At 48.1% G+C, this 13,417-nt stretch overlaps 1 protein-coding gene across 2 annotated transcripts in view; it reads left to right on the top strand.

Moving 5' to 3' along the window:
• The window catches only part of IFT140 (intraflagellar transport 140), a 2,226,364-nt gene that overhangs the window by 1,454,086 nt on the left and 758,861 nt on the right, over positions 1-13,417 (top strand). The window contains exon 18 of one of the 2 annotated variants that reach the window (XM_069646971.1): positions 1,855-1,890. The exons of the other annotated variant lie outside the window; for it this stretch is intronic. Within the exon in view, the coding sequence (XP_069503072.1) occupies positions 1,855-1,890 (36 nt within the window). The remainder of the gene's footprint in view (positions 1-1,854; positions 1,891-13,417) is intronic. 2 annotated transcript variants of the gene reach the window in all.

Genomic DNA, 13,417 nt, shown 5'->3' with positions numbered 1-13,417 from the left:
CCTGCTTATTAAGTTTAAACTATTCCCAACCCCTTATATAACCTTACCCACAACCGCCAATATTTATCGATGAGTGTTTTCAGAAAAAGAAATCGGCAAAAAACCCATCAAAGAAACACCGTCGATGAATGAACGCTGTACCATTCTTATTACTCGTAGGGTAAGATATAATTACATTTAGGACTGAGGACCATTACTTTTTGATTTACTGACAGTAGACAAGCACCTTTAGTTGATTTAGATAGATAGGATAATCCGTTTAGTAGTAGGGAAAGGTAGGCCGACCAAATATTTGAATTAAAAGTGACTTAACATGTCCTCCTTGTGTCCGAATTCTTCGTCCGACCCGCCACAGAAGTCAAAATTGAAAAAAATTGAATCGCCATGAAAGTATTTGTTCTGATCTCTGTACATGTTGCCCTAGTACGCACATGTGCACTTCACCATACCCCATAGCACACTTTGTACTGATTGGTGGTGTGCCAGGCAGCTTCTATAAAGAAGTAAAGAAGCCAGATATTAAACATGCGTAGATTTCTTCTAGCTCCCCTTGTCCTAACAATATTTTCTGTACATTTGAAAGCTAAATTAAATCTGCAGTGTCCTCTGTATAATTCGGTCACTTAGGCATTGATGAAAGTTGTGTTACTGCTAGAAATAGGTTTTGTGTAAGATTGATTGTATTTGAAATTCATCCGTTCCCTGCTAGGACTTCTACTGGACTGTGTGCCAGGGACATCTTCAAATATTTTGCCTTGAGGTTTCTGGGGGTGTAGTGCGTGTGCGAAAATGAGCTAAATAACATGGGACCGCTGCAATGAAGGTCTACGTTTCTGCAAGCTCAGTTAGAAGGCAGGCATGATTTCTGCAATGGTAACAATATTTTAGTATGAAGCAGATGAGATCATAGTGGAGGATAGTTTTTGCATTGTTCACTGAAGGACGAGCCGAGAAGGGAGTCAGAGATGTGCAGGTGCATTGATAAGGGATGCTGTGAATGAGAGCGTGGGAGACATGCTGGGTTTTTCCACTATCTGGATTTTTCCACTTTTGCATTCCATGCTTGCTGTCTGTCCTTCGGTCGGGGGCAGTCTGCAGCCTATGAGGGGCAGGGATTCGTCCCCCTTAAGAGCAGAAGGTGCCAATGAGGTGACAGAGAATTGTAACCCTGGGTGTTGAAGTCTCACTGAGAGGGAGGACGCTGTGTTCCTGAACTCGGTAGTTGATGCGTGATCTCTCTGCCTACCTGCCTTGGGCCTGGCTAGTGTTGGTTGACGTGGCTGGGATGAAGCTTTGTCCTACAACTGCCCTAAAAGTGATGTATACTTGTCATGTTTGCCCTGTTTCATTTATTCATATGTAACCAGCTGCATTTATTTTACAATTATATCTATGTTTATGAAGTGTGAATAAAGGGCCTGTAAATAGCGTATTATTTTCTAACTAATGGTGTAAGTGTATATTACTGACATTCAGAGTCCAAGAACCTTTAGTCTGTGTAAAAGGGCGAGTAATTCTGAGTAATTACACGTGTCTGAAAAGCAAAACAGGGGGCAGTCAGTTCCCTCCAGTCCCCACAGACAAGTAAGAATCGTCTGTCTATGCATCCATCTTATTGAATTAAATGCAATTTGTAGCCCTTTGTTCGGAAAGCTGCTAGTTAAATAGCACATTTACCCTATCTGCATTTATTTTATTTTAAACTGTTTGGGACATTCGATTTCCTCCACATAAGTATCTATGGGGTTCTTTCTTTCTTCATTACCATATCATGTGTTTGGTTCTCATTTTATGCCTGTATTATGTGTTTCTTTTTATTTGTTAATTATTTTCTTTTTATTCCTCCTGCCTCAGTTATTATTTCGGAGAGGTTATGATTATCAACCGGTTGTGAGTACTATATCCATTGCCACCTGTTCTTTGTTGTTTCCCCACAGCCCTTGTTAGCTAACCTTTCCCGTGCCTTCCTCTACTCCTTATAAACAATACCACATTCCTGGGGTCAGCGTGTTGACCTTTGTATGCCTGTGCTGCAAAGCAGGTGGCCTAAAGTATGCCAGAAATGAAGATGGATTTACATGCAGTAGTGTGTGTAGAATTTTTGTCCATATGTGCTTTGCTTAACATGTCTAGTTTCCATCCCAAACATGGTTCTGTAACAGTGCTTCTCAATGTCTGGAAAGATGTGTTGGCCGTTGCTGATTCTGTCCACACAACTCCTCTGTTCATGTTGGACCTGTCTGCTGCTTTTGATACAGTAGTTTTAAATATTCTACTGTATAAGTTAATTAACTACGTTGCTGTGACTGACCAGTTCTATGTGTTTTAAACGAGGTCTCTTTCCACATTTCCACATTAAATGTGCATTTCTGACTGTGTTCGTTTTGGTTGTTTTTTGTTTTTAATAGTGGGGGACGATAGTGGGGGCGGGAATCGCTTTCCAAAACACCATTCAACCCACCACACCCAAACCCGTCACACAAAAATATATTTAAAATAAAATCGACTGAAGTGACCAAGGGGAAAAATGCACGATTAAAGTGCCAATGTGGAAACTGACCTCGTTAAAAATACGGTATACGTTCTGAGAATGATATGCAATGGTTCCAGTCATTTCCCACTTCTAGGACAAAGCTGTTGAAGCAAGGCCCTTTGTGGTCTTCGAAGGTATTAATCAGCTGTGGTGTGCCGCAAGTATCCCCACATTATACGCTCTTGTTCTTATGCGGACGACATCCAAATTTACATTACTATCGGCAGCCTTAACCACTATTTCACTAGTTTAACCAGCTGCTTCCATCAGGGGGAATTGTGGATGCTTGATAACAGGCTGCAACTCAGCTCAATAAGATGGAGATCATCCTCTTAGGACAGGGGTCTACAACCTTTGGTGTCAAACTGCTGGAGAGCCGCAGGTTGCAGACTCCTGTGTTAGAGGCTATAGATAAATGGGAACTGCCCTCATTTTGTACCCACCCCTTAACACCCCCGTGTTTGGCTTTGCTGCTAGCTATTCCTCTAAAAGATGTAAGCCTTTAATGGCAGGCTAACTTTGATAGTAAGGGCTCCAGTTAACGAAACATTAAAGGCGGCATTTTTCAAACTTTGTTGAAAACTATTGTTCCCTACTTGGATAGAAATTACTACCCAATTTTAGTTGGGCCTCTTATTATCTCCAAATTGGACTACTGTGATTCTCTTACCAGAATACCAGTTGACACAACTGCAAAAAGTCCAAAATGCTGCAATCTGCCTTATTTTTAACTGGGCAAAGTTTGAACCAATCACATGTTTTCATCAATCTCTCCACTGGCGCTCTCAGTTCGATGTATGATTTCCTTAACAGTCCTTTGCCTGAGTTTTAAACATCTATATCGGCTGGCACCAAAAGATGTACATACGATTCAGAAGTACATTACCCTCGTATCCTTTGCTCCCAGATCAAGGCACTTCTTTCTTTCCCTTAAGCTAACCTGAAATCAAGTGGCGATAGATGATTTGGGCTCTTAGGACCCCACCACTGGAATATGCTCCCCCTGTTGTTTCAGGTGAGAAAGGTTTTTTAAGTGACTCAACACTTTGCTTTACTTCTAACCCCTGTAACCAAATCATGTGTGCTGGCACCTTGAGGCAGTTTGGTCTGCCTGTGGAGGAGTAAAAATCACCTCTGAATTAAAAATCTTGTAGTGAATGACAAGCACATCATTGTTCCTGGGTTAAACGTGGGCTGTCAAAGTGAGGGTCAACTCCAAAGTAATTCATTGACGCATTTTGCTATGTTATGTTATGTTAGGGTATTTCTAAAGCGCCAAAAGCCTGAAGGCATCCAGGCGCTATTCCTACCAACGACTGCAAGCCAACTCGGCCAGAAGCCTGCCTTCTCTGTGTTCAGAAGCGAGTTATGACTGACGTTCTGGGATATGCATACAAGATCCTTTATGATGAGTAAATGAGGGTATGTTTGAAAGAATATACAGTCTTTGGTAGGAAAATGTGCCTGTTGATTGATCATGGAAGTTATAAGCCACCCATTTCCAGTGTTGGCAAATACTGTTTCCGTGTAATGAATTTCAGTCCCTGGAGTAAGCCCTAATCCTGAGTTTGGTAAGCCATAGGCTGAGTTTACACTTTCTTGGGTGCTTGTTAACGTCCCATGTGCATAATCTGGCACTTTCTGGCGGGGAAAAGGAAAGGCGGACTTTAAGAAAGTACACTTATAAAACTTCCATTTCCTTTAGTTCAGCCAACACCAGTATTACTAGCTTTGGTTTTTGACATGTTGCATCCTTTTGCTCATGGATGCTGTAGTTGATGTGGGTAATTAAAAAGATGGAAACCTCATAGCTAAATGAACAGTATTCTTTAATTTCAGTAATGGTCCTTTTTCTGCTTGAATAGGATGTCAAAGTACAAACTGCAGTGCCATCTTTGAGGACCGGTTTCCTGAAACCACTTGGGTACTTTCTGTAACTTGTTTGGGTTTCACGTCTGCATCTTTAATGAGACGACTATGAAATTTCCCAAACCACTTTCCTTAGAAAAAATACATTTGAGTAGAAAATGGAAACCTGGACTGAGATTTTCACTAATGCTTACCTACAGAGGTAGGTTGTTAGTTGCTATTCCTCATAGGCCTTCGAGTTATTGCTGAATTGTATATATTCAATAGGGTTTTTTAGTAAAATGCCAGCAGCAAGTTACTGATGCTGCTCATTCTGATATTTCTTTTTCTGCTTGAGATAATAAATACATTACGAAAAGAGTAAGGACAAATCTTTTTCATCAGACGTCTGCCTAAGTGATTTAATTGAGGTATTGGAAACAAATGGAGAAGAAAATGTCTGGGACAGCTTTAATTCAGTGGACTGGGAGCAGCTCGATGACTCAGCCCCTCCATTAGTGGACCAAACCAATGAAGCCCAGAAACCGGCTGCCAGTAGCAAAAAACAGTCACCGAAAAGCAAGGTTGGTTTGCCAAGTAGGAATAACAAGGACTCGGCCTCTGAACAACAAAATAAGAGTGACCAGAAGCAATTAGAATCTTTCAATACTCTCTCAGATAAAAGAAATAAATGCCACAAAAAAGAACATTTGAAGCCAAAGGACAAAGAGAAGGAACCTAAGCAAAAGGATAAAACGGATGCGACTGTTAAAGAGAGTAAAAAGTCTTTTAATCAGAAAGACGCCAAGAAAGTCGACAAAGTGTTAAAAATTCAACTGTAAAAAACATCAAGGGGCTCTAAAGGATTAATTCTCAATCGAGAAACTGTCACGAGTACCCTGTGGCAGATTCCTCTGCTTAGAGCCTTATTGTTAAAGGACAGTGCCATCATAGAATTCCCTAAATTAAGGAGATTGGATTTAGTTATCCTCCATCTAAGAACTGAAACGATAAAATAAGTCTTAGTAGAAATGAAGGAAAAACTATTGACACTTGGATATGCCCTGATGGAAATTAAAAAAGAAGAAGCCATCCCAAAGCAACGTAGTTCACCAGTTAGCCCTGAAAGATCTGAAAGGCATCGGGAAGGAAAAACGAAAACAGCGGAAATGGAAAAAGGCCTTTGCTGAGGGAGAGGGATAACATTAATAGTACAGAAAAAAACAACTTGGAAGGAAAAGAGACTGTGATGGTCCTTCGGAATGAACGGGTGGCGATGAACAGAAAAATGACACCTTGTAAAGTGAAACCTCAACTGGTAGCTTTACCATCAAGATCTGAAGGCAAGAAATATAGCTTCACGGTTGATAATTCTGGAAAGGCAAACAAACCAAAACTTAACCAGCAAAACACTCCACAAAACAGAGAGGATTGGACATGGCTGACAAATGCTCTGGCGGCCAAGAAATATGAATACGAGTGAAACCAATATGCGATGGCTATGAGGTTTTTATGAATCCAGCAGAAAAAGGTATCCTTGGACGTCCTTATGCAGGTTTAATGACGACGATAAAAATATTGAAGGGAATTCAGGTAACTGAGCGTCTAGTACCAAACCCTTTTATACAAGTCTTGAAACTGAAACTTAATCTGGATGCGAGAAAAGCTTCCATTCTTCTAATCAACATCTATTGAAATGAAAACAACCATCAAAATAAAAATTTCTTTTTTGAAAATCATATTTTATTGAATATCATATGTGCTATAACATCACAGAGCATGTCAAAGGAGAGATTGACAACACAAAACCAATTATAACACACTCCCCCGACCCTCCACCATATCCCTCCCCCCTCCCACCTCCAGTTCAAAGTCTTGTTTGCTGCTTGCTCGGCGGGTTCGTCAAGAGCATAGCAGAACTATCATAATAAGTCACTTAGCACGCCAAAGTCATGAGCCAAGCTTTGGAAAGTACTGAATCAGGCTGAGTCAGCGGGCGGCAGCCTGTCGCCCCGGGAGATGGGCTCCAGACCGGGGTGCGCCGCTTTAGGTGGGGCGACCGTATTTATCAAAGAAGGGCAGCCATGTTTCTTCAATATTTGACTTGACCTCGTCGAGTAGATGTGTAAGGAATTCCATGTTGTAAATGGCCCGCACTTTAGTGACCCATGTTTTTTCCCCCGGCATTCCGGGGTTCTTCCATTTCTGTGCCAGACAGCACCTGGCAGCCACCAACATGATCTGTAACATATGGTCTTGGGTATCCTCCTGGCCATCGCCAGAGTCTATACCAAAAAGGAGGAGCCATGTACAGGAGGATCGTTCAACCCCATCAACCCCTTTGATCCAAGGCAATACCTCTCCCCAGTACCTCTGGACCACTGGGCAACCCCACCACATGTGAATATAATCCCCTTTCGCTGTTCTGCACTTCCAGCAGTGTGGGTCGTATCTTGGCCTCATTCTAGCAATTCTCTGTGGGGGGTAGTGCCAACGGTGCAAAACCTTGAGAGCCTGGTGGCGATATTGGAGCGAAGCCGTGTATCGGTTAACCCGCCTGCACATTGCTGTCCATCTTTCATCATCAATGTCCTCACCCAAGTCCCTTTCCCATTGCGTGCGTGCCGGTGGTGGGTCTCTTGGGGCAGAGAGCAGGAAGAGTTTGTAAAGGCAGGATATTATCCCCTTAGAGCCCCTGGCAGAGAGGAGGAGCTTCTCGAAATCCGTGAGGTCCCTTCTGAGGGTGTCTCCCCAAGATGGCTCAGTGAGGACTCCCTTGAGTTGAAGATAGTGGAAGGGGGACAGAGTACCTATTCCCAAGGCCACCTCCAAATCTCTCAGGGGTAGGAACGTGCCCCCCACCTAGAGGTGGCCGGTCCTGCTAAGGCTGGCTTCAAACCACGTTTGGTATGCTGCTGGCTCGGCTATCTTGGCTAAGAAGGGGGGGGCCTAGATGAAGCTCAGTGGAGAAGGCCAGGTCGTAAGCCAACAATAGAAACACCCCTCCCTCCACAGGGACCACAGTACTTTTAGGACTGGGTGATTTAGAACACTTCTAGAGATGTTCTTCCTAGGGACCCAGAGCCATTCCTCTATTGTGATGGGTGCAAGAACCCTATTATTCATGGCCACCCACTGTTTTTCTATGCCTGGGGTAAAGTGGTCAATCAAGATCCTCAGCTGGGAGGCCCTGTGATATGTTTCCAGGTCGGGGTATCCCACCCTGCCCTCCTCCTTTGGCCTGGTTAGTACCCCATAAGAAATCCTGTGTTTTTTGCCCGACCAGAGGAAATTGAGAAGAACTCGCTTTGTTTCCGTGAAGAATGTTTTAGGAATCAGTACCAGGAGCATTTGGAAAAGAAACAGGAACGTGGGGAGGATAACCATTTTTATAAGATTGAGGCGCGCCATCCAAGAGAGACCCGTCCCCGCCCACCTCTCCATGTCTTTTCTGATTGCGGGCCAAAGGCGGGGAAAGTTAGCCAGATATAGGTCCTCGGGTCGCGTGTGACCTGGACCCCCAGATACCGGAATCCCTCCTCACGTAGGCTAAAGGGGAGCCCACGCACATAAGTCACCTCTGGGTCTGGCAAGTTCCCCCCTATGAATGCCACCGATTTCTCAAGATTGACCTTGTACCCCGACAGTTCCCCATAGCGCGAGAGACCCTGTAACAACCTGGGGACCGTCTGGGATGGTTTTGTAATGTAGAGCAGTACATCATCTGCGAATAGGCAGATTTTATATTGTGTGTCTCCCATCTGTACCTCCCCGATGGCCTCATCCTTCCGAACCGAGATCGCCCATGGTGCCATCATGAGTGCGTAAATTCACGGGGACAATGGGCATCCTTGTCGTGTGCCACGTTCGAGGGGGAACATTCTCGACTCCGTCCCGTTAGCCACCACTCTAGCGGAGGGAGAGAAGTAGAGTGCGGACATCAAACCGAGCCATCTCGGGGCCCATCCCCAGGGTCGCAAAGACCTCCCCCATATAAGCCCAACTGACCCTCTCGAAGGCTTTCTCCGCGTCTAGGGCCAATAGGAGTGCGCCCTCGTTGCGAACCACCCTAGAGGTGAGCATGTGGAGAGTCTTCCGCATATTATCAGAGCCCTACCTATTTAGGACAAATGCTGCGTGGTCGTGGTGTATCCGGCGAGGGAGGTAGCGTTCCAATCTGGAGGCCAGGATTCTTGCAAAGATTTTGGCGTCCAGATTTAGGAGCGAGATAGGTCTCTAGGACCCACACTCCGTCTGGTCTTTACCTGGTTTGGGTATCACTGTGATGAGGGCCTGCAAGAACGTTGGCGGGATTGAGTCTCGGCTCCTAATTTGATTGAATAGTTTGGCCAATGGCTTTAGTAGAACAGATTGGGTCTGCTTATAGAAGTCGGCTGTGTAGCCGTCTCCCCCTGGGGCCTTTCCCGCTTTCAGTCTCTTGATAGCGCCCTCCACCTCCTCCTACGTTATTTCCCCCTCCATGGCTCCTAGTTCTGCTTCTGATAGCCTAGGCAGAGGGTGTTCTGCCAGGTAGGTGCGGATGTCATCCAGTGATTCACCCGTCTGCCTGGAGTAAAGTTTGCTATAGTAGTCGGCGAAACATTCCGCTATTTCCTCCCTGCCACCATAGGTCCCTCCCTTGCCGTCCTTAAGACCAGCAACCCCCCTCTGGATCCTACAACCTCTAGCCCTTCGTGCTTCGTGCCCGGAGGGTCCCCACCCTGTCTCCATGTTTGTAGTACCTTTGCTTGGTGTATCGCATATTCTTAATGACTTCCCCTATGAGGACTGTGTGTAGTTCTTGCCTTTTGCCCTGCATCTCCTCCAGGAGAGCCCCACGGTCTACCCCTGGGAGGCCCAACCTAGCCCGCAGCCCACCCAATTCCATGCGAATTCTATTTTCAATTAGGCCCCTTTCTCGTTTGCGCCTTGAACACTCTGCGATAAGGAGGCCTCTGAAGGTCGCTTTCGCTACTTCCCAAACCATAGACATATCGGTCTCGCCGTTATAGTTTATCTCGAAGTAGGCCAACATTTCTTTCCTCATGAAGTCCCGGAATACGGGGTCCCTGAGGAGTATGTCGTTGCATCGCCATCGGGAAGATCTTGGAGAGACAGGCAGAGACCAGTTGGCTGTGAGCAGTTCATGGTAAGACCAAGTTATAGCATCTACCTTCGGTTGATCCACTACCCCATTTCCCTCTTCGGAAACCAGCAGGAGGTCAATTCTGGTGTAGGTGCAATGCGGGGGCGAGAAAAAGGTGTACCCGCCCCGGCCCGGATGCACTGTACGCCAGACATGTGCCCAATAGTGTTCCTTCAGCAGGGTTTGCATGGCCAGATTGTCTTTAGAAATCCCCTTGGGCATCTCCCCTTCGCGGACCACTGGTCTAGACGGGGATCCAATATGAGGTTGAAATCCCCACCCAGTATCATGGCCCCTTCCGCCCATTCGTCCATGAGATTGAAGATCTGGGTAAGGAAAGGTATCTGTCCCGAATTGGGTGCATATAAAGTGGCTAGGGTGATACGTTCCCCCTCATAGGTTCCCTTAATTCCCAGAAATCGTCCCCCGAAGCCCCGTTTGGTTTTTATTCCCGTGAGGTTGAACGTCCTGCCCAGAAGAATGCCCACCCCCTCCTTCTTAGAGCTCCTGTGTGAGGCCCAGTAGTTACTACCGATCTCTTTACCTTTTATTTTCGACTCCCTACCTTGCCTATAGTGGGTTTCCTGTAGGAAAAGGACTGTTGGGCGCTGTTTATGAAACATGTTACTCGGTAGGGACCTTTTGTTCTGGGAGTTGAGGCCTTTGACATTTAGCGTGCCTATTTTCCCCTCAATCATTGTCATCTTTCGGCTTGTGTTCTCTGAACCACTTTAAGTGTCTGCTGCTTAGAACCTGTTGCAAAACCGGTGTCCATGACTTGAGCCTGGAATCCCCCTTCCCCTTAACCCTGACAAAAACTCCATCTCCCCTCCCCTCCTCCCCCCTTCCCACCCCCTTACCCGTTTCGTTGGGCGTCCGCCGCCTGCTCCCCCGGAGGGGTTGTAGCGAGCAACGAACCGCCAGGGTCACTACCCTGGCCCCAGGAAACATCATTTTAAACATAACACCTTGCGTCGTGCCTTTCTCCACTAGGTGTCCGCCTACCAGTGCCGGTGGTGAGGATCCGTTGATGGTGCCCCCTCCCCCTTTTACCCTCTCGCCTTAATATATGGTCAGCCTCCCTTGACCCTCTTAATGCATGTCGCAAGGCGACATCGCTGGCCACCCCCAGTCCTTGAAAAAGAAACACCAAGTGTCACACTGTAAAACCATATAACAGCCTCAGAATGGGCCATTTGAACGAAGAACTTCCCACGTACCGTGGGGAAAACATGCTGTGCCCAACAAGGACCTCAGATTTTCGAGGATTGCAGAAGAACATGAATTGAGCCTTAGCATGGTAATTAAGCCTCGAATGCCACCTGTGCAATCATGTAGGGTCCCCTTGGTCAGACGAGGGGTGTCTTGTCTTTCGAAATTTGCGTGAACCCTTGACTTTTAGCTTCCCCAGTGAAGGATCCGGGCCCCGAGGAGCACGGCCGTGGGCCCCGTTTGTTCCATTTTGATCTGCTGACGATCCTGCAATGTCTCCCGTAAGGTCATCTGTGGCCCTTTGAATGTCTGTTTCTGTGACTAGCTGGTATTTCCGGCCCTGCCACTCAAACGCTAGGGAGAAAGGGTGACCCCAGCGGTATCGTATCCCCTTCTCTCGTAACCATCTGGTGATTTACCACATTTCTTTCTCATCTGGAGTGTGAGGGCGGAGAGGTATTGGTATATTGTCACCTTGGAATTCCCATGCTGAATGTCCCGCAAGGTTCTCGCCCTCTCCAGCACCCTGGCCTTGTCCCTGTAGTAATGAAATCTTGCTAGGATCGAGCGTTGGCCTCTGCCCCCGCCACCAGCCCGGTGGACCCTGTCGAGCAGGAGAGTTTCACCTGAGTCCGACCCCAGGACATTTCTGATGATATCCTGGATTTTGTTTTCCAATCCCACCGAGGTCTCTCCTTCCGTTTCCTCAAGGCCGAAAATTCTCAAGTTGTTCCTCCTCTCCCGGTTTTCCATATCATCGACCTTGAGCCAAAGATCTTCCTCGCGGCGCTGCAGTTCCTTAAATCTGACGTCCATTTGCATTTCAAGGAGGTCCGTTGACGCCTGATTATTTTCGACACCCTCCATTCGGTCCTCTAACGTAGAAACCTTGGCCGTAAGGTCAGCCAGTTTAGCCCCCATGTCAGTCCTCATGCCCCGGATTTCCTCGAGGATCGTTTGAATGTTACAGTGCATGGCGTTCATGTCTGGGGGGCTGTGCGGCGGTGGGGCCGGTTTCCATTGTGTGGTGTCCTGGGGTAAAATAGTACTTTGCAAGAGTTTCCCGCCAGCTCATAGGGTATCAGTGACCTTAGGGTGCCGGGGCCTCGCCGGGTATCTTCAAGGATAGTCCCAGGGCCCTGAATTGTCAGCCCCGCCGTAATGGCTCAAAGCCTTATGGTTGTTTTCAAATGGTAGGGCTGTATGCCAGTGTTCCGGTCTATGGTGTACCACTCCGGATTCGCCGGGGGCGCAGCCTCCCTTGGCGCGTCCCGAAACCGCTGGGGTGACCCTCTCAGGAGGTCCGAGCCGGCTTTGACAGGCAGGTGGAGGTGTGAGTCTGAGAGTGCTCTACCCGAGGTATGGGTCTGGCTTGGGTTGATGCCCTGTTGCCCCTTGATGCGGTGGACCCCCTGCTTTGGTGTGACGGCTGCAGGGGGGTGCTGGCGGGGGCGCGGGCTCTTGAGGCCCCCTGGTCAGGGGGCGGTGCTGCATCTCACCTGGGACCGCTGCTGCGTCGGGTAGGCCAGCGCCCTCGGCGCGGTGCCGGACGTAGCTGGTGAGCAGGGGGCCCGATTCGGGTCTACCGCGTGGTGTGGAAGTGGGGCCAGGGGACCTGGTGGCCAGACCCCGTTGAGTGGATCCTGTGATGGCTGATGGGCAGACCGTGATGTGGGGGGGCCCAGGCGCGCTCCTGCGACGGCCTGAGCCTAACCTGACATTTTTGCGGGCTCTTCTGCCCGTTATCAGCAACCCCGGGGGCGTCGCAGGGCAGGCCCCCGCTATGTGTGAGGTGGAGGTGCCGAGCGGGGGTGTGGGTCACAGTGGAAGGCCCCCGTTGTCTCTATGGCGGCGGTGGTTCGCGGTTGGGGAATTCTCTGAGGCAGGGCCCAGGCGCGCTCCCGCGTCGGCCCGGACCAAAGTGTGCCTACGGCAGTCAAGTCGGTGGGGGTACATGATCCCTCTGGTGCTCCACTTGCGCTGTTTCCTGCGTCCCTCTGCTCACCTCCAAGAGCGGGGGGCAGGCCGCCGGCAACCAGTGGAGCGCTTCTGGGGGCTCGACAGGCCCCGCTATGATGTCCTAAAGAGCGCTCTCTTCGTGGGCGGGCCCAAACAGAGGGCTCGGCTCCTCTCCCTGCAGCGCGGGCGGCCAGCGCTCGATTTCTGCCGTGGATGTTGCGCGAGGACGCCTGGGGGAGGGCCGTTCTCCGTGGGTGGCTAGCGGGAGAACGAAGGCACCTGCGGGGACCGCGCTATCTCCCTCGCACTCCCCAACGGTTCCCCCGCTCAGATTGTGCCAGCAATCGAGGCTCGAAAGGTATCAAGGCACGTCTTACAGCTTGTCTCCTGGAGCCATACGGGGAGCTTGAGGTTTAGGCAGCCATCTTGCCTGCGCCCCCTCGTGGCCTCCCAAAATAAAGATTTCTTGACAACCATAGAGAGGATAATTGATAAATCCATGATTGAAGGCCCACAGTAACTAATTATTCTATTTGGAGATCTGAATATTAAACTATTGAAGGGAAATGAGGAAATTCAGACTTTCTCCACATTGGGAGAAAAAGAATGGAGTTGGAAGGCTGCGATGGAATGTCGCAACATGAGGATGTTAAATAGTGCAACCACAGGTGATTTGGAAGGTGCTGATACTTGGTACTGTTATAAATATAGTGCTTGTT

The sequence above is a fragment of the Ambystoma mexicanum genome, chromosome 2q (genome assembly GCF_040938575.1).
Source record: "Ambystoma mexicanum isolate Mex_15411 chromosome 2q, UKY_AmexF1_1, whole genome shotgun sequence".
Taxonomy (NCBI): Eukaryota; Metazoa; Chordata; class Amphibia; order Caudata; family Ambystomatidae; genus Ambystoma; species Ambystoma mexicanum.
The sequence above is the reverse complement of the archived record's forward strand: the minus strand, read 5'-3'. Positions and strand labels throughout refer to the sequence as shown.